At 40.8% G+C, this 25,138-nt stretch overlaps 1 protein-coding gene across 2 annotated transcripts in view; it reads left to right on the top strand.

Annotated features, from left to right (window-relative positions):
- SLC37A1 (solute carrier family 37 member 1) overlaps positions 1–24,915 on the top strand; it is a 34,973-nt gene extending 10,058 nt beyond the window's left edge. Inside the window, exons 7-21 of one of the 2 annotated variants that reach the window (XM_014876781.2) lie at positions 39–174; positions 1,673–1,749; positions 3,512–3,678; positions 4,598–4,635; positions 9,114–9,197; positions 13,022–13,153; positions 14,737–14,827; positions 15,740–15,802; positions 16,655–16,740; positions 17,387–17,435; positions 18,207–18,280; positions 19,149–19,227; positions 19,792–19,889; positions 21,745–21,797; positions 22,440–24,915. In XM_014876781.2, coding sequence (XP_014732267.2) covers positions 39–174; positions 1,673–1,749; positions 3,512–3,678; positions 4,598–4,635; positions 9,114–9,197; positions 13,022–13,153; positions 14,737–14,827; positions 15,740–15,802; positions 16,655–16,740; positions 17,387–17,435; positions 18,207–18,280; positions 19,149–19,227; positions 19,792–19,889; positions 21,745–21,797; positions 22,440–22,455 — 1,243 coding nt within the window. In that variant the 3' untranslated portion in view covers positions 22,456–24,915. The remainder of the gene's footprint in view (positions 1–38; positions 175–1,672; positions 1,750–3,511; positions 3,679–4,597; positions 4,636–9,113; positions 9,198–13,021; positions 13,154–14,736; positions 14,828–15,739; positions 15,803–16,654; positions 16,741–17,386; positions 17,436–18,206; positions 18,281–19,148; positions 19,228–19,791; positions 19,890–21,744; positions 21,798–22,439) is intronic. The other variant, XM_088160453.1, reaches the window with a different exon arrangement.
- Positions 24,916–25,138: the final 223 nt, after the last annotated feature.

The following is a 25,138-nucleotide window of genomic DNA, read 5'->3' as shown; positions in this document are numbered from 1 at the left end:
ATTATGGCTTTTCTCTTTATTTCCTGCCCTATTTGAAGTGGACTCATCGGAGAGCGGCTGCCCATCCGGTACTATCTGACAGGGGGGATGCTCGCCAGTGGCCTCTTCACTGCCATGTTTGGATTGGGTTATTTCTATAATGTGCATAATCTGTGGTTTTACATAATGGCCCAGGTAGGCACAGAGTTAATTTAGGCACTCAGAGTTCCTCCCATGGTGCTGTTTAGGGTAATACTGGGGGTTTTTCACTTGCACACGGTGATGGTGGTTGGGTGGGAGGATGTAAATGCTGGAATATTTTGTTGATGACAGGCAGAAGTGATAGAGTGGATACCCCCTGGCTTTATTTTTGAAAAATGGTGTTTTTTGGTTTTTTTTAAGTGGAAGAAATCTTTGAAAGCAAATTAATGTGTTTCACTCTGTGTCAAATCAGAGATCAAATCTTTGCAAGCTTAAATGAGGGTGAGATTTAAAAGAAGCATGTTCACTTCTGTTGGTCTGTCAAGACCTGAGTGACACATCTTGGCTTTCTCTGCAGGAAAATTCCATTTACACTGCTAATGATGAGCAGTCTCCCACACTGGTGTGGCTGGGAACAGGCAGCTTATGTAACGAGATTCACTGTGGGAGATTTTTCAGAGCTCTGATCAGGTTCACAAGAATTTTTACCGTTGGCCTGAAATGGAATTTAGGTCAGGAGCAGGGTAGGGTTGGCCCTGGGGCCATTTTGGACAGGTCTGCACCTTGCACTGCTGCTTTCTGTGTTGTTGCAGTATTGTCCCACCTCTGGCACATCTGCATGGCAGTGAGCAAGGTGGCATGCAGAGATACTAACCTGGGCACAGCACTTCTGTACCCCTGTCACCAATAACCTGTCATTGCCCCAGCCCTCTGGGACCAGGTGTTTTCCAGGACAGGAAATGCCTCCTTTAGGGCTGAACTGTCTCTGCCCTGTGGGGTGTGGTCAGTGAGCCCTGTAACTCAAGGGTGGTCTCACACCACCAGCCCCATTGGTTTTTGTTGGGTAGAGTGAGGTTTTATTTTGTTGCATGTTCAAATGCTCGTTGTGCACGTGATGTTTTATATTGTGCCATTTGGGTTATGGTGCAATTGTAGAGAGGGAAATTTATAGGAGTTGAGATGAGTTAAAGTTCTGTGCATTGTGGAGGCTGAAATAGTTCTTACTTCACCCTGGATATACTAAATTAAATCCTTCTCTCAGTTTATTTACAGATGTCTGTTAAGCATTTTAAAGTTGCCCAGTCTCCCATAAAGTTGTCTTTTTTCTGCTTTATTTGATTGCAAACATGCCTTGCCATATGCTCAACTTGAGATAAGTGTTATTCTGCTGCTTGTGTGTGGGGAATTCACTTCTCTGTTCAGCTCAGAGCAGTGTGATTTTTGGTAAACATGTGACTGAATTACAGTATTCTGTGATTGAAATCATAAACTAATTATAGAGATGTAGGTAGAGGGAAGAATATCTACAAAACTTTGTAACTTGTTTATTCCTAGGGGAAAAAAATGCTTTCAAAATCCCCCACTAAATTTCTAAATTCAAAGCATTTCTGTAGATTTCCTTTTCGTAATGCAGCACTCAGCAGGAATTGTGTAGGAACCTGATTTATGACAGGGAATGTTAATTTATTTATTTTTTTTAATATACTTTCAGATAGCTAATGGGTTGGTGCAAACCACTGGTTGGCCGAGTGTCGTTACATGTATTGGCAACTGGTTTGGAAAAGGAAGGTAAATGATTCATAATCCAGAGGTTTGGCAGATCAGTACATTTTGGGCTGTGATATTATACTCTATTTAAATATCTTTCTTAGGTTTCTGTGGGGTTTTTTTTTTTGGAGGTGAAACAAAGCAGTTACAGTTTTGAGAGGAGCTTCCTTTGTTATGCTGCTTAATTTTTCTGTGGGTTTGGAACTGTCTCCCTCATGTCAAAGTAGTGTTAGCTTTGAGTGGTAGCTCTTTTTCAGATGAATTATTTCAGAATTGTATTAGAATAATTATTGCAAATATAAACAGTCTAAAACTACTCTTAGTAAAGGCTGTTATTATGCTGTTTTAATGTGAAATTTCCTGTTTTCGTTTGTGTTTCAAAACAGTTTTCAGGGTGTAACTAAAAAATACCATTGTGCAATTCCTTTTTTCTAACACACATAAACTTGAAAATTTAATTTAGAAGACAAAATACATATGGCAACTGATTTAACCTTTCTTTTATCACCTTCTTTAAATCATCTGCTTGGGGTTTTTTTATCTTAATCCTGCCCAGAGATCACTCATGATGTTTCTGTTGTCACACCATACAGTAATTTTCCATAAATTTTGCAAGAGCTGCATGCTAAACCCATTGGCTCTGATAATAATTGATGCATGTAGCATATAATAATGCTACTGTGGTACCATCCTTGGTATATGTAGAGCATTATTGTTAATCAGTTCCAGAGAAGGATGTACTGAAATTCAGTATTTGATTTTTATATAAACCACAGGATAGTTAAAAAGATGTAGCCTCAAACTAATTTCCCATTAGGAAATGCAGAGAATTGTAACTGTCATATAATATTGAGCAAGACTGGGATGTCTGTGCAAAATAAATACATTTATTCAGGCCTTGCTTTGTGCAAAAGCACACAGAGCCACAGAGTGGCCTGGTGGGTAGGGCTCTGATTTAAATGTCAGTGACCTGGTCTTTATTTTCATTCTGCTGTAATTCCATGAAGCATGAGCAGACTTCTTAGATCTTTTCTTCAGGCCATGGAAAATATCTGGGCTTGTTCAAGTTAGGCTGCTCCAGGTAAAATCCTGCTGAGGGCAGGGCAGTTTTCCCATAACTTAAAAGGGGAAAAAAAAATCCCTGCTGTCATGACTTCAGTGGGATTTTTGTGCTTTACCTTAGCTCAGATGGAGCTGATGTGCAGCAGCTCTAATCTGGGATTTCCAGGCAGGCAGGAACCTGATGTGTGTCTTAGCCAAGCTTGTGCAGCTGTCATCTTCTGCCAGAGCCCAGCAAGTCCAGAATGGGATCAGAAAATACTGAATTTGCTCCACATAGCCCGTACAGTTTCTTTTCTTCTGCATGACAAGTCTGACATGTCCTGCAAGCATCAGGTTATCAGTGCAAAGTGTTTGCAGGAGGATTTTTAATTACAAAAGCATCAAACTTGGTGTCCACATGCTATGCAACATCAGTGTAATTGTTTTAATTACAGGAACTATCCAGAAATAGCAAGCCCTAGTGGTGTTTTTGAATGCCAGTAAGTGCAGGATAAATTCTGTCATGCAGAGAGTATTTACAACACTTTATTAATATTTTGGTGCCTTTAAATTGCCAGATGGAGATTGTAGCATAAATAAATGATCAGTTAAAGAACCATAGATATATTTCACTGACACCACAGATGCACAGCCATTTTGATACACTTCTCTCAAGAGATTAATGCTTGTAATGAATGTGGGTTTGTGTGTTTTATTTTATTTTATTTATTTTTTAATGCAGGAGAGGTTTGATCATGGGAGTCTGGAATTCACACACTTCAGTGGGAAATATTTTGGGATCCTTGATTGCTGCTTACTGGGTGTCCACATGCTGGGGCCTCTCCTTTGTGGTGCCTGGGGTCGTCGTGGCTGTCATGGGGGTTGTTTGTTTCCTGTTCCTTATTGAACGTGAGTGCTTCCCTGGGACACAGCCATGGAGGGCTCACATTCCTCAAGCTGTACTTAGAGAGCTCCTTCCCAGAACGTTTGGTGGAGAAGAGCCTGTGTGCCTTCAAAGAGCTTATCCAGTCAGAATCACTGAGGTTGGAAAAGCCCTTCAAGGTCATCCAGTCCAACTGTGCCCAATGCCCACCTTGTCCCCAGCCCAGAGCACTGAGTGCCACCTCCAAGCCTTCCTTGGACACCTCCATGGGGACTCTACCACATCCCTGGGCAGCCCCTTCCAGTATTTAAGAACCCTTTGAGTGAAGAAACTCCTGCTGCTGTCCAGCTTGAGGCCGTTCCCTCTCCTCCTGTCCCTGTTCCCTGGAGCAGAGCCCGACCCCCCCTCCCTGCCCCTCCTGGCAGGGAATTACAGAGAGAAATAAAACACCCCTGAGCCTCCTTTTCTCTGGGCTGAGCCCCTTTAGCTGTTCCTCATCTGGTTTGTGCCCCAGACCCCTCGCAGCTCCCCTGAGAGAGAGAATTCAGCGTTCAGCACTGTGCTGTCATCAGCTCCCTGTGCTGATCATGGTTTCAGTGTATGGAGCAGAAGGTCCCACCTGGCTGCACATTCTGTGCTGCCATCCGTCCTCTGTGCTGGCAATGGAGCAGGTTTTGACACTTTTAATTAAAGAGGAATGCCCCATCCTGTCCCTATGCAGACTCAGAGGTGCAAATGCTTGTTTTACTGTAACTGTCCTGTCCCAGAAGTACATTTTGGCAGATATAACTAGAATTCTGTAACTAGCTGGACTGCCAAAAAAGAGTAGCACTTTTTATCTGTACTGTCAGTTTATTGTCAGTAAGTTTCTCTATTTGAAAGTGTTTTAAGAGATCTTTCCTAGGCTTGTTTTCACTATTAGCTATGTGTGGTATTTTATTTCAGATCCTAAAGATGTCAGTTGCTCCTGCACACCATCCAGTGTAAGTAAATGCATTTCCTTTTTTGATTTTTGCCTCCTAATAGGCACTTTTATTAAGATGGTTCTGTGAATCAGATTGTCTGTGTGGCTCTTTGTGCCAGGCTGTTGTAACTGATCCTGTGCTTGAGGCAATGATTGGTCTTGTGTGCTTCACTGCTAAACCAGGAGCTTATAAAGCAAATGAATCAAGAGATGAATTAATGTGTTTTAACTAAAGCCTTAGAACAGTTGATCTTACAGTAAACCAAGTAAAAACTGTTCATCTCTTTTTTTTTTTTGCTTTTTTCTTGAGTTTTCTTACTTTTCTTCAGTCTTCCTGAGCATCTTCCTGGGGTATTTTGTGTGCTCAGAATTAAGTATTTTAGAAAGTTGTGTCAGTGGTGGAAAGATTCCCCTAGGAAATCCTGAGTTAACTGTGTGAGATGATTCCTTTTCTGCCTCGTGAAGCTGTGAACCCAAGAGGAGGAAGGCAATCCAAATGGAATTGGAGAAAAGTAAAAAGCAAGGAAAGGCACCAGAGAGAGCATGAGTTAGAGCAGCTGTGTTTAACCTCCAGTAAGAGAATGTCATTCTTAGCTTGTTCAGGATTGTGCTCACTGCTTGATCTTGGTTCATGTTCCCCAGGACTCTGCTCTGTGTTTGTCTCTACTGCAGCCAAAATCTGGAGCAGTTCTTGCTCCTGGCTCCCAGGAACCCTTGGGCCATCAGGTCTGCCACGTTTCCAAGTATTTTTTGGGGTAGGCAAAGAGGATTGGCAGAGCAGGCCATGAGGTTTCCCATGTCTGAGGGCAAATCAGGGCTGTTGATAAATGTCCCAGGGGAATCCCACATGGAAATTGTCTGTACATGTGGATTCATGTGGACTCTGCATTTTCTTTGCCAGTCTCACAGGTTGATTGTACAGAGTTGATTGCTCTTTTTTTGCCACCTAATGTTTTCAGATCAGTGGAGTTTTACATTTTAAATGCTCTTGAATAAGGACTGAAGACAACTTTCCTAGTCTGTGTTCTCTTCTTTACCAGTTAATGGTTTTTATCTCTTCATATGAAGCACCTCTGATAAAGCTTTTGAATGCTTTTGATGGTCTGTGGAACTCCTATTCTTACTTTAGTCCTGTGAGACAAGGTGGGCTCACACTACACTCTGTATTTTTCATTTATTTCTCTTTCATTCCTTAGAAATAACTTCTGTAAAGTGTGAGAGTATTTTAAGTGCCTCTCATTGCCTGCTGTTCAGAGTCCCATTTTCCTTGGGGAAAATGTATGTAGTTCAGAGCATCATTTTTACAGAATATCCAGTTAAGCCTTATGGAAAGAAATATTTGTTTCAAATACACTTTAACAGGAAAGCACAAGTAAAGATCTCTGCACAGTATGTTGCTCCTATGTCTCAGCGAGCTGCTGTGGAAAATTCTGACACGGAGTATCTATTTACCATGGTATTTTTAACAGAAGTTTAATATTTTAGGAACTATTTCCCCCTGTTGCAGAAGAGGAGGAGTGTTTTATTCAGTCTTTACTAGTACAGCAGCAGGGTCACTGCTTCAGGCTCACTCTCACTGTGTGGGATGCATTTGACCTTCTGTTTCCCTGGAAACCTCAGTCTGCAGAGCAAAAGGCATCACTTCTTCCTTCCCTATTCCCATTTCACATCTGGAAATCTGGGAGGAGTTTATAACAAGGCTTCCCCACTTGCCTTGGGCCCTTCTCAGATTGAGATTTGCCTTGTCCTGGGGAGCTTTGTCATTGGAACTGCTCCAATACTTCAATCCTGAGTGGTCTGCAAGGATTCTAAACCCTTGTGGAAAGGGCTCACAGCTTCTCTTCACCACAGAAAAGTGGCCTTATCAATTGAGGAAATTAATTGGGTAAGAATTCAAAGTGTCCAGATGTAGATGTGGTGATGACAGTTTCTGACTGTAAAGAAAAGTGAGTGCTAATTGAAGGGAGGTTCATGTAATAATGTAGGAAAAAAATTTCATCTCTGTTGTACAAGGGATAGAATTTGGCAGCTATAAAATACTTGCTGTCTTTTTTTTTTTTTTTTTGTCCAGTCATTCTCATAACAACCTGAACAAACTTGTGTGCTTTTGCAAATATGCAAATAGTTAGAATTTTTTTTTTTTTTTTGAGGCATTAAACATACACACTTGCTCTTCTGATAAGGCTGTGGCAGGTAATTTTGGCCAGATGTCCTGGTAGGTGCAGGCAGCTCTGCTGGCTGGTGCTAAAAACTAAATCTCATTGTGGGAGAATGAGGCCAGTTAAATTTAAGCACCACTGAAATAAATGCTCAGCAGGAGGGAAGGACTTAGGGTTTATATTAAGATTCAGAGATTGCAGTCCTCTCTGTATGATGTCACTGTCTCGGATGAATTTGATCTACTGTTTATTTGCAGCGTGGTCGTGAGCCCAATATTTCCACAGAGTTTGTAGTGGTGAGTAATCTGATTTCATTGAGTTGTCCAAAACCACAGATGGAGAGTCAGGCACAGAGCCTTGAGCGTGTGGTTCTTTCTCTTTATTCTCTGGTTTCCTGGGCTGTGCTTCATTTCCCTGAATTCATCTTGGCTCTGATTTACCCATCTGAAATTTGTTTCCAAATAAATGCTTGAGGACAATAAAGTGCTTTTAAATGCTGGCATTTAATCTTGACTTTCTGAAGGGCTGTACCTATGACAAATGCAAGTGAGAAGTCAGTGGGCTTTATTCAGAATTGTTGCACTTCCTTTATGAAGTTAAAGAGGAGATTTAACTTTTTTTCTCCCCTTTGGGAAATGTGATTTAGAACTGGTTTTATTACTTCTCATCTTTTCTCCCTGTGTCTTTTTTTCCCCATAATTACATCATGTTCGTACAAACCTGCCTTTGTACTCTAGGAACTTCCTTTGTCTGAACTTTGCATTCTCAGAAAACTTCCCTCCCATAAACTCCTGTTGCAAAGTGCTTGTGCATTTAAAAAATACCAGGCTGCAGTTTTTATCTCCTGAAAAGGAGGAAGAAGTCCAAGTATTAAATGTGCAGCCTCTCTGTCTAGTCCTTTTCCCTAGACATTTTCTCCTTACCACAGTAAATCTTATTTCTTGACAGTCAAATGAAAAAGTCATTCATTTTTTCCTCTGCTGAGCTGCTGATTAAAAATGTAGATGACTTGTCTCTAGGTGATGGATTTTCTTCCCTGTGGATTCTTGTAAATCACATTTTTGACAAGAGCCAGATTTTCTGTAAGATAAAACTTAAAGATCTGTGTTACCAGACCCTGGAGGCTCAAGTGTTGTTGGTTTATTTTGAGGAATGCATGTCCAAGACTGCTTGTGCCTCAGCTCTGTACTGAGCTGCAGAAATACCACAGTTTATCCTCAAAAGTATTTTTTCTTTTCAGAAGGATTTGATTGATGAAGGGCGATTTGTCTAAAAAATACTGAAGTGCGTACTCTGGATTTTTTGGAGGGGAAGAATTACTCAGTGATTGATTTTTGAGCTGGATTGTTCAGTGAGGATTTGCATTCTTTTTCTGTTTGTGGTGGTGAGCTTGAGGAGGGCATTATTTGGAGCAGAGAGCAGAGTTTGTGGGGGTTTTTATTGTTCTGTCTTGTTTGTTTGTTTTTTTTAATGTGGCATCCAATATGTGATTGGACACTTCAGCATCTCATCCCTGAGGAACACACAGGACTTCTTTTGGACTTAGCAACAGGTTGTCCATACCTGACAGCAAATCTTCTTTAGAGCTGTATATTTAATTCAGCAGACAAATCTGAATGTAAATCTTTTTAGACTAAAGGTCTCAATGGTGTTTTCCAGTGAATGCAGTTCGGTGTGAGCTGACACAGGAATGTACTTATTAATAAGTAAGGATAAAAAGCAAGTCCATCTGGTGCCTACAATGTAGCTTTTTGTCTCATTTTTTTTCTGGAACTTGCTGGAGGTGCTCAGACTCCTCATCAATACTCCTGTCCAGAAGAACACAGTGCATTTATGGGCTAAAAGAATATGGTGTTCTAGAATATAAGCTAAAGGGATGAGCTTCTCTTATAAAGGGATTAGGAAAGTGAAAAATTAAGGTTTTCATGAAACAAATCATCTTCTGTAGTTGCTGCTGGAATCATCTGCTTAAGAGCAAAAGCTTAGTTTGCAATGTCAGTAAGTTCAGTAGAGGAAAAAGCAGCTAAGGATGTTGAGAGGGGCATGACTGTGCTCTGAATTCAACTTCTTCTGTATAAAACCAGTGTGAAATCAGCCTTCAGATCAATTTGTGAGTGCATTTTATGTCCATTGCCACAGGTCTGTGTAAGAACTTGAAAATCTCAAAGCACACATCATCAAATTAAATTTCGTCATCAAATTAAAGATGCTCCAGTTGGGATTATGTTTATGTTACAGTGCACAAAAATTTATTCCAGAGAGATGATTGACACTAATGTAATCCTTTAAAAAAAATCCCAAGCAGCAAAAATAGAGAGTTTGTTTTCTTTTTTTTTAGGGTTCTAAAACCTTCCTGAATGGTGCCTCTCGGTGCAGAATCCAGATGCCGACCTTAAATGCTAAGGAAAATGGCAAACTTCAGGTGAAATATAAAATACTGCTGTAAAGTAGTATAGAAGGCTTCTTAAGGCTCACATAAAACATTTACAGTTTGTAAAGATTGCTCCTGTTTTTATGGTGCTGAAATCTGCTTCCATCTTCACACACAAATGTAACTTCAGATGAGGGGAACTAAGCATTACCTGCCATAAATAATGCAAACTGAGCTGTATGAGATGGCAAGGCTTGCTCAATTGATTTTTTTTTTTTTTGTGATCTTGACACAATTCTATAAAAAATAATGCGCTGCAAAATACTTCAAAGACAGCCCACTTGAAATATTTAAATTATGTATATTGTGACCCATCATTGCAGTCTCACTTCTCTCCGTTTTCCTTTCAAAAGCTGTCTCTACTGACAAGATTATATGTGGAGATGGAGAGTTCTAAATATACACAATTATTCACAAAAATCTTGCTTTAAAACTCATAACCATAAGGGCTGCTATTTCTCACTAGAAAATGAATTCTGGACTTGCACATTTTGTGGGCAAAGAAACCATTTTATCTTGTGATGGACATGAACTGAAAATTTCCATTTGAAATTTTGTGTTTGTATTCAGGACACTTGGCATGCTGTATCCTGAGAGGATAACTTTTTTTTTTTAACTTCTTTCAGACTTTTCCAGGAAAATAGAAACTTCCTGTTCTTTATCCTTTGCCCATAGAATAATAATGAGCATTCGGAGGGTGGAATAATCAGTGTTGGTAGAAAAGTTTTGAAATTTTTGCTAAGGAAACACTTCAATACAGCTTAATAAACTCAGTACAGAGGGGGTTTATTTTTGTTTTGAGCTGCCCAACAAGAGTCTTCAGCCCAGAAATCATTTGTCAGTGTTATTTCCTAACCAGCTGGAAGGTAAGGGGAGATGTAAGAATATCAGCAAGTGTCTTTCGATGGAATTTATGGAAGAAATTCTTAATTTCTGGAAGAAAGGGTGGTAAGGCAGTGGAACAAGTGGCCCAGAGAAGCTGTGGCTGTCCCATCCCTGGAAGTGTCCAAAGCCAGGCTGGACAGGGCTTAGAGCAACCTGGGGTAGTGAAAGGGGTTGCAATTGGATGATCTTCAAGTCCTTTCCAACCCCAACCAATCTGTTAATCTAAATCATGATGACAAAGCTAAAAAAACCACATAAATCAGCAAATGAGTGGACAGAGATTTCCTTTTTAACCTCTGCAGCCACCCTGTGAAGGATCTGCCTAGTAAAGGGTGAGGAAAACGTGCCCCTCTCCCACTGCCTGGTGTCCCTTGGGAGCAGGACAGAGGGACAATGAACCTGGGGGAATTGCTGGCACTGCTGGGAATATTCCCCCTTCTCTCTCCACCCTGCCAGCTGGGCTATGTTTGTAATACAGAGCCTTAACAAGGTTTAAAAAGAAATGAATAAAATCATTAAAACCCTTTCCTTCTTGTGCTTTGGGGCTTCCTGATTTTTCTGCCCGTGACAGAAGAACATCTTTTTCCTGTCAGAGCCAAGCTGAACATCTTCCCCTTTTTACAGGGGTTGTGTTGCAGTTGTTTGGAGCTGATTTTCACAGGCAGCTTTTGAGCCTCTACAAACAGCAGATGTTTTGCATTCATGGGTTGGTCCCCAGGCACACTGGAATGGCAGCTTTTACTGGGTTTTCATTGACCTCTGCAATTACTGTAAAAAGGAAGCAAATACTCAGGATCTGCAGTGATTGAAAGCAGAATGTGTTTTTGGCTGCGTGACCTGAATACCTCTGTGCTCATTGCTGCTTATGTTAGGTTGGCTTTTAAAAATGACACAAAATTGTGGGATAATGAATCCTTCCCCAGAGATCAGGAGTGTTCCATATGCCTAATCATGCTCTGAGACAAACTGGCAAGGCTGTGCAGCATCACCTCTGCCAAGCACAAACTGCTGGGTTTATTTATCCTTTAGCTGTGTGCAGCAAAAAAACCCCCCAAATCATCGACAAAAGTTTCCAGCATGAGTTTAAATAAGTTATTTGGACTTTGGTCACCTCTACTGCAATATTTACCCACTCTTCTAAAACAGATTTAGGGTTGATTGTCTGAGAATTGAGCAGCATTGCCTCAGACAGTCCTGGCTGAGTTTGCTGTGCTGATTGTGCAGGAGATACTCAGGCACCATCTAGAATCCAGTGGGGAGATTCACTGCTTAAACCCTTCTTTTTTTCCCTCTTTTTCTCCTCTCTCTTTCATTTTTTAAAAAAATTTAATAGCTTATGGTTTGAATTGGTGCTGCTAAAATAGTTCAAGTTTTGAAGTTGCTCCAGTAATTCAGAAGATAAATTCTGAATTCTTAATCATTTTTTATGATGATGGGGTGACTCTGGGGCTATATAGGTTTGTAGGGCCATGTCAAAGGTCCCTAGATGTTTTTTCTGTCTTCTGGTTAAAGCTTTATCACCTGAGCCCAGACACTGGACTCCTGTAAGTCCTGTATCCCATCTAACAATCACATCTAGAATTTTGGGTGCTTCATGGAAGCTTCTAAAGCTATGCTGAGTGTCTGGGCTCAGGTGTCCAGATGGTTCCCTGGTGCCCTCTCCTAAATGATGCTCTTTAAAACCAGAATTTATTTAGAATCACTGAGTGTAAAATAGCAGAATTGAATTTTTTCTACCACTTTTTTTTTTCCTTCCCCCATCAGCTTAGCAAATATTGATCAAAGTTTTCATCTTTGCAATAAGCACTGGAAATGGAACAGCCTGCTGTTACATCCTTTCTAGCCCACAGTCAAATATATATTTGAGGCTTAATTCTTCACTGAGGCTTTGTTCAGATACTAAAGAATTAGGAGAAAGGAAGCAGTGTGTGGAATACATAACTAGGAAAAGTACACAGCTTGGTAAAGCCTCTCAGCAAGCAGGTGAAAGTGAGGATAGCTACATCCCATCCTTTTTCCAAGTTGGAAAATAAGTACTGAGGTCTATTTATGCATGATTTATTTTTTTTTTCTGTGTACAGCTGTAAGATTTAAATTTCCAGTTCTATTCTAAGAGTTCACTTCAGTCTGGTAGAGGATTAAAAATAACATAAACCCTCCTGGCTACACTGGGATGGCTTGTTCTTGTGGACTGGTAACTTGCTCCACAAGTATTCGTAGCAGCCAGTGGAATTCTTGGAATAAAATCCATCCTAGTACTAGAAAAGAACTCAGAATTCACAACTTAGGCAATGCTGGTGAACTCCAGGCTTTTATAATTTGGGGGTTGCGATGCTCAAATGGAATAGATTTGAAAAAAAATAAGTGATTACTTAACATAAAGCACTCACTGTCCATAATTCATATGGAAAGATGACCTGTACTTAGTTCAGTCAGAAAGATAATGTTACAGAGTCTGAAAAACAAGCTTAATATTTGTACAGAAAGAAAATAATGCATGATTTTATACAGAAATGTATCCTTGTAGGAATTTCTTGTACACAATGTTGTAGGACTCATTAGCTTGTCAGCTTTAATAAGACCACATTTATGTAGTGGGCTGAGGGAAGATTAGAAGCTGTTTTATTCCACTGAATGTACTAATAATATGTAGGAGTTTTGCAACTTGAAATTGTTCTTCAATAGAACAGAAACTTGGTTCTATTATGGACTGTATGCACTCAGACAGAAATAACCAGATCCTACCTGGTATTCTCAATGCAGTCTCTGCTCTCTCTGTATACCCTGGATATCCACACCAAGACATTTTTAAAAGCTGTAACTTTCTGTGATAAAATAGGTACTTGTTTTTTAAAAATTATTCTGGAACTGTTTGATTTCTTGACACGTATTTTGTTTCTTTGTTCTTTTCTCTCTCTCATCTGTTGCAGGATCCAGAGGTGCAGCATTTACTCACTGACAGTGAGAACTGCAGCGTGTCCCTGAGCTCCAGCACTGTGGCCACTGGGGAAGGAAGGCATGGGACATCAGCCATCAGCTTCCTTGGGGCCCTGAGGATACCTGTGAGTGCCTGTGCTGCTCCTCTTAAGAATTACGTTTTGCCTCAGAATTAATTTTTCCATTGAAGTTTGAGGTGGAGCAGTAGTTGGTATTAACTTTGCAGCACAGTCTTGAAATGCAGGGGACTTTGGGCTTGATTTATTTGGAGGAAAGGAGGCTGAGAGGGGCCCTCATTGCTCCCTGCAGCTTCCTGAGGAGGGAAGGTGGAGAGAGAGCTGCTGATCTCTCTCTGACAATGTTCAAGAGGCATTTGGATAATGACTTTATCAACTTGTGCCAGCCCTGCAGGGGTCTGGCAGCTGGGCAGGAGGGTTGCTGTAGGTCCCTTCTGACTGAAATAGTTTATTCTGTCCTAAAGTCTGTTCTAAAAGTTGACTGAACCAAATGACATGTAGTTGTTCAGAGTGGAGTAACAAACTGAGTCCATAAGCTTCTGTGTGTCAGAACTTCCTTCTATAGCTCCTCTTCTTGCATTCCTCAGCATTGCTTTAAAAAGCTTTGATTTTTAAAATCTTTTGTCTGAGAGGTTTCAGGCAGCCCAAACATTTGGACTGCTGGTAAAGGAAAGGAAGTTTCCTCGAGGTTGGAACCTGTCATTTTTGATTGTCCTCTCAACTTGAAGCCTCCATGCAGAAGTAGGATCAGCTGCAGATTGATTTGGACCACGTGTAGAATATTTTTAAAATCCTGCACCCATCCACTGTATTCCTGTATCTTCATGTAGTGTTTAGTCTGTTCCTCAACTCTTTTTCCTGTGGTAAAGTGGAAGCAGTGGGTGAAAAATTGCTGCTGCTGCCACCTAGAATTTCTGAAAGCCTGTGGTATTTGTCCTGCCTGTTGTTGGGAAGGGTCACAGCAGTATGTGGAGTCTATGTGCTGTTCCTCAAGGTAACTGCAGCCCTCCATAGCAGGGATTTAAGAAATCAGGTTTCAAACAAGAAGCTATCAGATGGTGGAGGGAATGAAGATGAGTTAGTTTGGCAGTTCAGTTGCAGCTCTGTGCAGTAAATGCACTTTTATGTGCTCAGCAGGAAAGAGGATGGAGCAAGTTAGAGCTTTAGACAGGTCATTGCTCAGTCTGTGATGTGCTCTTACCACATTCTGATCTGAACTGTGTCAGACTGGTTTACTGGCTTTTTACAGAGCTGAACAATAGGGGAGAAATCTTGAGCCCATCTGAAGGAAGGAGATAAAGAGGACAAAAAGATACCAGTTTCTCTGGAACATACTCCAAACCTGCTATAATGCTGTATAATAACTTTATTTAACGGAAACAAGTGATGCAGGTGTTCCAAAAAGTATAAAATCCTTCACATTCATTTCTGTGTTCTCTGCTCAGGTTATTCAGTACCATTTTAGTGTTCTCTCTTCAGGCAGTTCAGTACAATTGAAAGGAAACATGTAAGTGCAATACCAGAGTCTGCTCAGAGTGCAAGCTTAGTGCTCTCAGGGGAAGAATGCTTCTTGGGAATTCATGAGAGAAAAAGAAAAGCCTAAATGCTTCCTAGAAACCATTTTCATAATGGTCTGTGAAAGAAAATAGCTGTGTCAAGATAGTAACTCCCTGTTTTCATTATTCTCTCAGGGAGTCGTGGAGTTCTCCCTTTGTCTCCTGTTTGCAAAGCTGGTGAGCTACACTTTCCTCTTCTGGCTTCCCCTCTACATCACAAATGTAGGTGAGTACTACAGGAAAGGGGTACAGAATTATGGCTACCAAGTCTCTGCAAATACAAGCTTGGAATAAATAAGAAAATAAACATTACTGCTTTTGAAAGAGGCTTTCTCTGCTGCAGTAGCAGGAGAGTTGTAAAAGTCACCAAGCATGTTTATGAATCCAGTGTTATGGGAGGGCATTTTCAAATCAAACAAAAGTGTCTGGCTTATCTTCAGTAATTCCAGGCATAAATTCTGGGTCTTTGGCTCTTGCAAACAAATAAAAAAGTTTTACTTTCTAACAATATTTTACATGGTTGAAATGTCCTATTAAAACACATAGAAAATAATGTAAATGAGGTTCCTTATCTGTTCAGTACTGATGTTATGGTTTTTTTATACTTTAGAGTGCAAGATGGACCAACTTTCTAGTAAGGTCTGTTGCAATAGGAGAAGGGGTAATGATTTTAGACTAAAAGAGGGTGGATTTAGACTAGATATAAAGAAAAAAAATTTTGCAATGAGGATGGTGAAATGCTGCAACAGGCTGCCCATAGGACCTGTGGGTGCCCCATCCCTGGAGACATTCAAGCTCAGGCTGGATGGAGCTCTGAGCAACCTGATCTAAGTTGAAAATGTCCCTGCTCATGGCAGAGGGATTGGACTGGATGGCCTTTAAAAATCCCTTCCAACCCAGACCATTCTGTAATTCTGTGGTTATAAAAGTGATGAAATGTCTCCCAGTGAGAGTAATTGCATTCAAGTTTGTGTTGCTGAATACCTACTTCTGTTATTTCTTTTACATCACCTTATTGTGGCTTATTCTGAATAAAGAATTCTGCTGTAAGATGCCTTTGCCCTGGCCTTACAGGACTGCTGGGATTTCCATGTTTTATAGTCAAGAAATAAGGCAAATATTTTGCTTCTCTCATCAGAGCATCTTGATGCCAAAAGAGCTGGAGACCTTTCTACACTGTTTGATGTGGGTGGGATCTTTGGTAAGTTTTAATGTTATTTCACTCTTGATCACACCAGTTCAGGAAAGGCTCTGGTATTCACAGCTTACATCTTTTATAGTTCATATGCATTATTTCTACTGAAGAAGAGTAGCAGTAAAGGTACTGAGCTAAGAGTTGTGTTGAAAAGTGAAAATCTAGTAAAATACCTTCACAGCCAGTGATACTGTCCAGCACAGACTGGAATAGTCAAATTATGGAATCTTTTACCTCTGTCAGCTCTGACCCATGAGTCTTGGTCACCACCCATCAAAATACATCCTTTTGTCAGCCTAACTTAAGAGAGCTGTCCCTGTTTGTTCAGTGGTGTGGGTTTCGTGGGCACAAAGGTTAATGGCCACAGGTGTTTTGGTTTGTTTATTTCTTGATATAAAAAATATCAAACTTATAAAACTGTATGTGATAAAGTTGGGAGATCATAACAATAATAAGGACTAGGCTATTCCTCTATAATTTTCAAGGTGACCACTGAATAAATTTTCATTTCATTTTGAATGCATGCCAGTGCAGACAGTTTGGTTTGTTTCCCTGGCTGCAGTGGACATGGGCAGAGCCAAGTTTTCTATTACATGTGAGGAATTAAGAGACCAGTGAGTGGATACCAGAACTCCAGCAGTAGGGCCATGTGGCACCTGGTAAAAGGCTTTTTGCCTTAGATATTTGGAATAAATAATGAGGAGTGTCTGCTTCTGTTGTCTTCAGATCAAAACTGGTTGCTGTGTGAATTGTGTAACTAAGCAGTAAAAGCCATTGGGTTCTGTTTCATTAAATTAAACTGATACCTTTTGTGCAAAACTCACTGAATGTTTTCCTCACACCTGTGTGTTGTTTCAGGTGGGATTTTGGCAGGTCTCATTTCAGACAGGCTGGAGAAGAGAGCATCAACCTGCGGGATGATGTTGCTGCTTGCAGCACCCACAGTAAGAGCCTGCCCCTCTCTCAGCCATGGCTGAGGCTGTGGCACCATTCCCTGGACAGTTCTGCAGGCAGCATCTCCCAGCCTGGATGTAAAGAGTTCAGGACAGATTAAAAACTGGCATGAAAAGTTGAGCAAGTGTATTGGGGTAAACAAGCTAACAAGCTTGTTTGCTAAACAAGCAAACAAGTCTAATGTATTTTTTTGTTACAGAATATATGGGAAGTTTCACTGCCTTGTAAAATTTGGTATTCAGCTGTTAGCCAGAATTTTAGTTGCTCAAAGGCTAAAATTTCTGAGCTGTAACTGTTGGCAAACCAGCAGATGAACATGAGAGAGACATTTTTATTTGATTTTTTCATGAGTTGTATTCTGTGCTGTATTGAAGCTGCAGTTGGAGAGTTTAAAACTGAGTGGTCTCATAACACAGCCCTTCCTTCTGAAAGGACATAGAGGAATGGGATCCTACCCCTTATATTCCTTCTGTGTCCAATTAAACAATCATTCTACTGTGGCCTAAAAGGGTTTAGTAAAACCTGGAACTTTCATGGAATACCAACTGAGATATCTTGTAGTTAACGTGGGGCAAATGGGGAGCCAGGATTAGTCTGTATGTTGGTCTTCTGAGTGCTTATTTATTCTCTTTACAGCTCTACATGTTCTCTGCAGTCAGTAAAATGGGCCTTGAGGCTACTGTAGGTGAGTATTTTTAAATTATTCTGCCTAGCTTTCTATGAACTTTGCATTTATGACCTTTGATGCTCTTTCTTTTTTTTTTTTTCCTTTGTTTTCTATTTTATCTTTTCCTTCGAGGAGGAAGTATGGAATCAAATTCCTTAGATTTGGTCTTGCAGGCTTTTTGCAGTTTGAAGTGGGAAGGTAGGAAATGAGTAAGGGATGGCAAGAGAACAGATTTAGTTAATGTCATTAGTCTTTCTGGAGCTTGTTGTGTCAGCACAGGCTTTTTATATCTCTTGTGCCAAATGTCAGAGATGTTTAAATATTGCCTGTAGTATTTTTGACAGCACCATTAACGTTATGCTTATCAAACCAGAAATGAAAACACAAGTGCTGGCAGTGGTGTCTCACCCATCCAAAAGCCTCGTTCACTTTTAGGGTTCTGAAGGACAGAAGGGACTTGTGGGTGTATTTTGTGAATAACTCCTGCCCTCGTGGTCAGTTTGGTCAAATATTCCCCTTTCTGTGACCTACCAGGATCATTGAAGACCCTGGGAAATGCTTTTTGTCTCAGCCCCACCTTCTGGTACGTTTGAGAATTCACATCATGGACTAAGCATGAAAAGAGAGAGGAAGGGATGTTGGTTTTCTTCCTTTCCCAATTCTGTATTGGGTCAGGGGAGCCAAGGGAGGATTAAACCACTTGGGAACATAGGCTGTGATGTTTCCTGTTATGGTGAAGAGTTTTTCATGCAACTCACAATTTCGTTTGTTTTTTTTAACTTGGAACAGTGATGCTGCTTATCAGTGGTGCCCTGGTGAATGGCCCTTATGCCCTGATCACCACTGCTGTCTCTGCTGACTTGGTGAGTTTGGCTTCCCCTGTGACATTTGGCTCCAGAGAGAGCCCTTTGACTTGTGCAGGGTCACCAGGGAAGGGGCTGCATTGTCCCAAAGCCAAGGAGAAAGGAGCTGGAAAGGCAGTGCTGAACTCAGCCACTGAGATGTGTTTTAGGGTTTGTGTTTTAGTATGAATGAGTGCCATGCTTGTGAGAGGCTTCTGAATGATTCTTGACCACTCACAAGACTCTGGGTGATAGCCCAGATTGAAGCTGAAGGTTGCATGCAAAGCCAGGCCTCTGTACAGGTGCCTTGTCCCCTTTGATATTTTGCGTTTTTAAATTATTGGAGGATCTGTACCTGTGACAGACATGAGCTGGTGATTTAATTCCCATCAGAAAGCTCTATCTGGCACAGACCTTTACAGAAGTAAAGGTATGTGAAAATAAAAAGTCCAGGTACTTAAGCTGCCAGCACTTCCAGCAGGATCAGGTCAGCCAGGTCACAAATGCCATGTGGAAACATTAACATTGCTCAGTAGGGAGACTTTGGAAGTTTGTTTTGTAATGTGTTCGTTCTTTAGGGCACCAAGCAAGAGGCAAAAGTCCTCTCTTATTGTCTTAAATGCAGGAATGTTTTAAATACAGGAAAAGGAGCAGGGCAGGAATCTCCAGGCATCCTCTGGAGCCCTGTCCCTGGCCTGGAGGTGTTGGCAGGACCAAGGTGCCACCAGGCAGTGCCCGTTTCACCCTTAGCCTTGTCCGGGGGGCTGACATTGCAAGGTGCTTGGGGCATCTCCAGCACACTGATCCCATGTGCAGGGGTGGGAGATGGATGGTGCTCTCAGGGCTTTCTCAGAGCTCAGGATGGGTCTAATCCATCTCTGTCCTGCAGGGAACCCATAAAAGCCTGAAAGGGAATGCAAGAGCCTTGTCCACAGTGACAGCAATCATCGATGGGACAGGGTCTGTGGGTAAGCCAAGGCCCCCTGGCCCAGCTCTGACAGGTTCAAACAAAGCATTCTGGAGAAAGTGGCTTCTCCAGGTCACGTTTTACCAGGGCTCAGAGCAGTTTTGGAAATGGGGAATAGCACAGAGTTCACCTGAAACCTCCAGTGGTCCCACACCTGAGGGTGGGAGGAAGGGGGGGATCACTGAGTCTGGGCACAGACAGCAAAAGGAGATGGCACGGGGCTGTCCTGGGATCAGGGATGTTTTATTTATGCCCTCCATGTGGAAGGGAGAAGAGTAAAATTCAGCTCAGTACTGGATGAGCACTTTGCTGAGCCAAAGGCAGATGTTTATCACACATCTAAGTCCTCCAGCTTCCCATCTATACCAGTAATGTTTTGCATTTCCTGAGACTTTTTAATGCATCAGGTAGTACTGAGTAAACTAGGTGGAAAATTTGATACTCTTAATTCAGAATAACTACATTTAATACATTTAATAATTTTAGTACAGTGAATCTTACATTGCACAGTTCTGACTGTATATAATATAAAATACCAAAATATAATGCCAGTATTATATTTTAGGTGCAGCTTTGGGGCCTCTTCTGGCTGGCCTTATTTCCCCTTCTGGCTGGAACAACGTGTTTTACATGCTCATGGTGGCAGATGCATGTGCCTTGCTAGTAAGTCTAAAAATTTAGATGATGTGTATTTCCTCTGGGCTAAACTATCCCAAAATACAAATTGTCCTTTTGCCATATTCTATTCAAATATTTTCAATATTCTGTGTTGTATTAGCCTTCCAGTGGTGTAGGAGGTTTTCAGTCTAACAGCAAATTTGCTTGTTTTGAAATTCTCATTTAATTTTAATCAAAAGTGCAGATCAGTTCTGATGCACTTCAATTCCTGAGCAGATACCCAGCTGTTAATTGCTGGCTGAGCAGCTTAGAGCAGGCATAATTGCAAGTAAACCTTCATATTTAGACCTAGAAGTTGCCTCAGATTCCACTCTCAGAAAAATCACTTCTGTTCTCTTTCAAAGCCAGTTTATCAAAGTCATAAAAAATGTTTTCCTGCATTATTGTATCACCAAAATCACCCTGATAATGAAGCTGTTGAAAGTTAATACATCACATTTTCCAGATGGGGCCTGAAACAGCTGTAGTAAGTTAGATGAAGAGCTGGCAATCCTGGCTTTTGACAGTAACCAGGAGCAGATGTTTGGGGAAAAAAAGAGCACACAGGTGGTGGCTTGGTGCAAAGCCCTGAGCTCTGGGCTCCTGCAGAGGAGCTGAGAGTGTCAGACCATTCCCTTCCTGACACAAGGAAATCAGGAAGCCTTTGAGTTACAACTGAGGCTTTTTTCCTAAATTCAACTTTAAAAGTAATTTTCTAATGCAACTTTAAAAGTAATTTTTTTCATATTTAGGAGTAATTCTCTGGAAATTAAATAAATAAATTAGGTAAGTTAATAGGTGATGTGTGTTGCCACTGGTAGTCAGCAGTTTTATCCACATCAACAAGTCCTGGTTTGTGCTGGTTTCAGTATTTGGTATTTCGTGCTGCAGAGTGAGGCTTGGGAAGTTGTCATATTTTTCCTAGATAAAGTTCTCATTGTTTTTCTCTTCAAGTTATGGATTAAAATTAAAAGGTGCCACATTTCTTGGCAAAATCAATTAAAACGCCTTTGCAAAGCTCTGGTTTTGAGAAGTTGGACTCTGCAGTTGTAATAAATCCTTTTTTGCATAACTGTTCTGCTTTTCCTGGTTTTTGCAGTGCAGCATATGGATAACTGTGTTCAAATGTTATTTCTCCAAGAAATAAAAACATTGGAGGGGGCTTTAGCCTCTTATGTGGTGTTCAGTTCTGTCATTCTTGGCCACTTCTGTGCCTCTGAAAATATTTAAGCTCTTAAAACATTCATACTTAAAACAGTGAGCAAATTTATATTTATAATAGTGAGGTTCTGATGATAACATAACCTGAAACAGTGAAGAACCCTGAAAGCTCCAATTCTGTCTTTCATGTGTATGAGAACCATCAAATTGTGTTTATAAAATCACTTTCCTCCAAGCCCTGATGCTGCACAGACAAGCAAACGTGACTGTCTGTGCTCACCTTGACTAATTGTGGGATTAAAGCTTTTCATACACAGAGCTGTTTTTGCAAATAGCAGCTAAAATACTTCCATGCTCCAGAATTTCTTTCTGACACGTTTTTTTTTTTTGGAGCCTCGAGGTCCCTCTGCTGGTTTCTTTACACATTTGCTGGTAAAGGAACCAGAAAACCATTGTGGATTTTATGAAGAAATTGACCTCTCTGATGCAAAAAGGAAATTATTTTCCTCTTGCCTTCTTGTTGTGAAAGCTCCTCTTCCAAACATTACTGAGCATCTGTAAATCTTCTTTTTTTTTTTTTAACTGAGTTCAGCATTACAGAGTAATGTTTTAAATTACAAACTCTCCAAATAACAATAAATAATTCTGCTTCTTGTTTATCTGGATGATACTAAAGGAGATTTTGTGATTGTTTTTGCAGCTCTTACTCCGTCTTATCCAGAAGGAACTTCAGTGTCATGCAGATCACAGCCTGTAAGTGTTTTGTATGGCTGCTGCTCTTTAATAAACACTTTGAAAACACATTTCTAAGCCTTCCATATATTTATGACTATAAATGATCATTAAGTTTGGAAAAGACCTCCAAGATAATTCCAACCTTTGTGCCATAATACCTAAATATAGACTGGACATGTTAAGGTTTATGTATATTCATTTCTGTCTGATTTAATTCTGTTTGAAAAGAGTAACCTCAGTTTCATGTTTTCAAGCCATGGACATTTTCCTTTAGAACATATTCTTTTGAAAAATATCTGAAAACACATCTCTGTCACAGTCTCTTGTTTGTGGCATTTTTTTCCCCAAATATTGAAGCCTCCATGGGTTTCATTGTGCAGGTGGGGAATTGCCTGCCCTGTGTTTAATAATAATTTAAAATGTAACTTTTTCCAAAAGTTCTCTTTAAAGAAGAGGGCGACTCTGAATTTATTTTGAGTTGAGAAAAAAAAATCTATTGAATCAATTCACAAAATCTGAATTGAGCTCCTTGATTGTAGAATTTTGGAGAAGTAAGATGGAGAGAATAGAAAAATGCACAGCAGGGGCTGGATCCTGCCTTCTGGTGTCTGTTCTGCCCCACAGCTCAGCTTTTCCTGCCTGGTTGCTCTTCTTCCCCAGGTTCAAAGAGCACTGAGCTACGAGACCAGAGCTGGGATGAGGAGTGTGCCAATGGATGGAGCTCTTCCCTGAAAACCAAACACCTTATCCTGTATTTAAAGAGTCTCAGTGTGGTGAAGAGCCTTGCAGGTTTGCTGGAAGCAGCTGGCAAATCCCTGGAGCTCTGATTTTTGCACATGACTAAGTACCTCAGGATGGCAACTGTTCACCAGATGAAGAAATGGGGACTTGGGGAAGGTTTCAGCAGCATGCCTCAACTGAGCCAAAGAGAAATACCAAGTGCCTTTTTTATTTCTTTTGATAGGATGTTTTTAATCGAAACTATGAACTGTGTATTTGCCAAAAATCAAGGCAAAGCTAGAGCAGGAGGAAGTTGAAATTTTAGCAGTGTATGAGTGACTGTCCCAGTGTCAGTGAGCATAGTATGTGTCTCTTATGTCATCTTGTGTATGCTGAGAGCATCACTTTATAGAGGACAATATCAGCTGGTTATTAAGGTGTGCTACTATTAGTATTTGAAGCTGCTCAGACAATAATCACCCCACTGTATTATTAGTTTTTAGCTACAGTTCTACTTCCCAAGGACAGCATCCAGCCTTTTGGTAGGTTATAAAATAAAATTTACTCTTCCTGTGTACTGCACTTAGCAGTCTTCACGGATCCTCTGGATAGATGTTAGTCCTCCATTAGGATTATACAAAAAAAAGGAGTTCTAAGCAGCAAAAAGCAGTTTATGAGTCAGAATTTCCAGTGGGGGCTCTAATGATTTTTCAGGGCATTATAAAACGGTTGTGCAAACGTCAAGGAATTGTGCTGCTCTGCTAGGCTGGGCTGACATGAGAGGATTTTTTTTGGGGGGTGGCAGAGAGCTGTGAGCTGTCCTGTGCTTCTGCACCACAGGACTGAGCAGGTGGAGCTGGCACAGGGGTCTCTGTAGGGTTTCAGTGCTGGTGTGTGCACGTGGAAGTCATTGTCAGATCTGGGCCTTAATATCCAGAAATCTCTCTCAAATGGCTCTGGGTTTCAGATTTGGAGCCAAAATATCAGAGAAGAAAAATTACCTGTGTGGGTGGTAGTTTGTAAGAGAACATTTGAGTACCTAGTGCTACCCAGAAAATAGATGGTTTAATGTCTTCAGAACATATCATTTCTCTGTACAGCTGTCTGCTTTGCAAACAGAATGTTTTTGTGATTTTTTTTTTTTTAATGTTTTGTACAAAGTGAAAAGAAATCTTTTTTGTATGGGGTGTTCATACCTAGATCACAAAGATAAGGTAATTTAAACTGTGTGTTATCCTTAACTGTATTTATTAAAGCTCTAGGCCTTTGTCTTGCTCTATGCTCTTAAGTTTTGTGAGACAGTGCAAGAGTCTTTACACTTGATTAGCAAAACACTTTAAAAGCCCTGCAAAATATTCAGGAATGTCCCATCAGCTGCTGGCAACACTTAATTTCCAGTTTTGTACCTGCTCAGTCTTTGAGTTTTTCCACTGTTTTGCTGAGCAGAGGTGCAGGGATGACCTCAGACCCACAGGGACTTAGGGAAGGTGCCAGGTCCTTGCAGGGAGCTCTAGGAGGGTCCTGTCCCTGCACTCACCTGGCTGGAAGGCTGACCTCACACATTTTGAGTAAGTCGGGGAGGATGCTCAACATACGAACTCAAAAATCTGTGCTGTGCTTGGGCTGTGGTTAAATGTGACAGAATTGTGCAGCAACGTTCCTTGAAAGGATTTCCATCCTCCTGGAATGGGAAATGCTCCTCACTGAACCAGGCTGAACCTGGGGCACTGCTGAAACAGCCTCTGATGGGGCAAAAATAACATTGCAACCTGAGAAGAGCTGTGCTGGCACAACTTCAGTGCCTGTGTGGGGAGGGAGAGATGGATGGAGGACCACTTTAGCTGGGGATTCCAATCCCCTTCCCCAAAATTATGTGTAGAGCTTTATACTGGTTTACAGAAACAGTTCAAACTCTGCTGCGCTCAGATTTTGAGAAGCTGTCCCCTGTGGGCTGAAGCCTGAGGTTAAAATGCTTTTGGTTGCATTTCTGAAGATATTTAAGTGTGTTTTGGGTTTTACTTGTTGGGGCTGCTGCTGTTATTTATTTATTTATTTGAATAGCTTTTGCACTGCAGTGACTCGGGTATGGGGTAATGAGAGATTACATTTCAGTTCCTCCAAGCTACAAATTTGTTGGACAAAAAGACAAAGATTTGTTTTTCTTCTTTAAAAAACCCTAAATGTCCCCCAAATGGTGAATAAACTGTGTGTTTTGTTAGTATCAAGTGTCTATAACTATTAATCTGGAAATGGGCAAGACTGACAAAATTTTGTATGTAAAAATGTGAGTGACCAGTAGGTACAGCCAAATTTAAGTGCGACTGCAGGGTTGCTTTGTTGGTTTTTTAATGCTGATTATTGTGAATTTTATCCATTCACCATCCATGTGTTGAATAAAAATATATTCAAATCTAAACAGAGAAGTGTTTATCTTTTACATCTCCATGAAGACATGCTCCATTTATTGGTTGGAAGGACAGACATCCCTGCAGGGACATTTGCATGAGTCAGGGGCTGAGAGTGGCTCCTGTGGTGACTTTTTAAGGTGACTTTTTTTGCTATCTGCCTTGCTTGCCCTTTGGTATATATGGAACTGACATGGAAAAGCTTCATCCTTTCTCTCTAGCTCTGATCATCTC

This window comes from Sturnus vulgaris, chromosome 2, assembly GCF_052056855.1.
Source record: "Sturnus vulgaris isolate bStuVul1 chromosome 2, bStuVul1.hap1, whole genome shotgun sequence".
Taxonomy (NCBI): domain Eukaryota; kingdom Metazoa; phylum Chordata; class Aves; order Passeriformes; family Sturnidae; genus Sturnus; species Sturnus vulgaris.
Note: the sequence above shows the minus strand (reverse complement) of the source record. Positions and strands in the feature narration are given on the sequence as shown.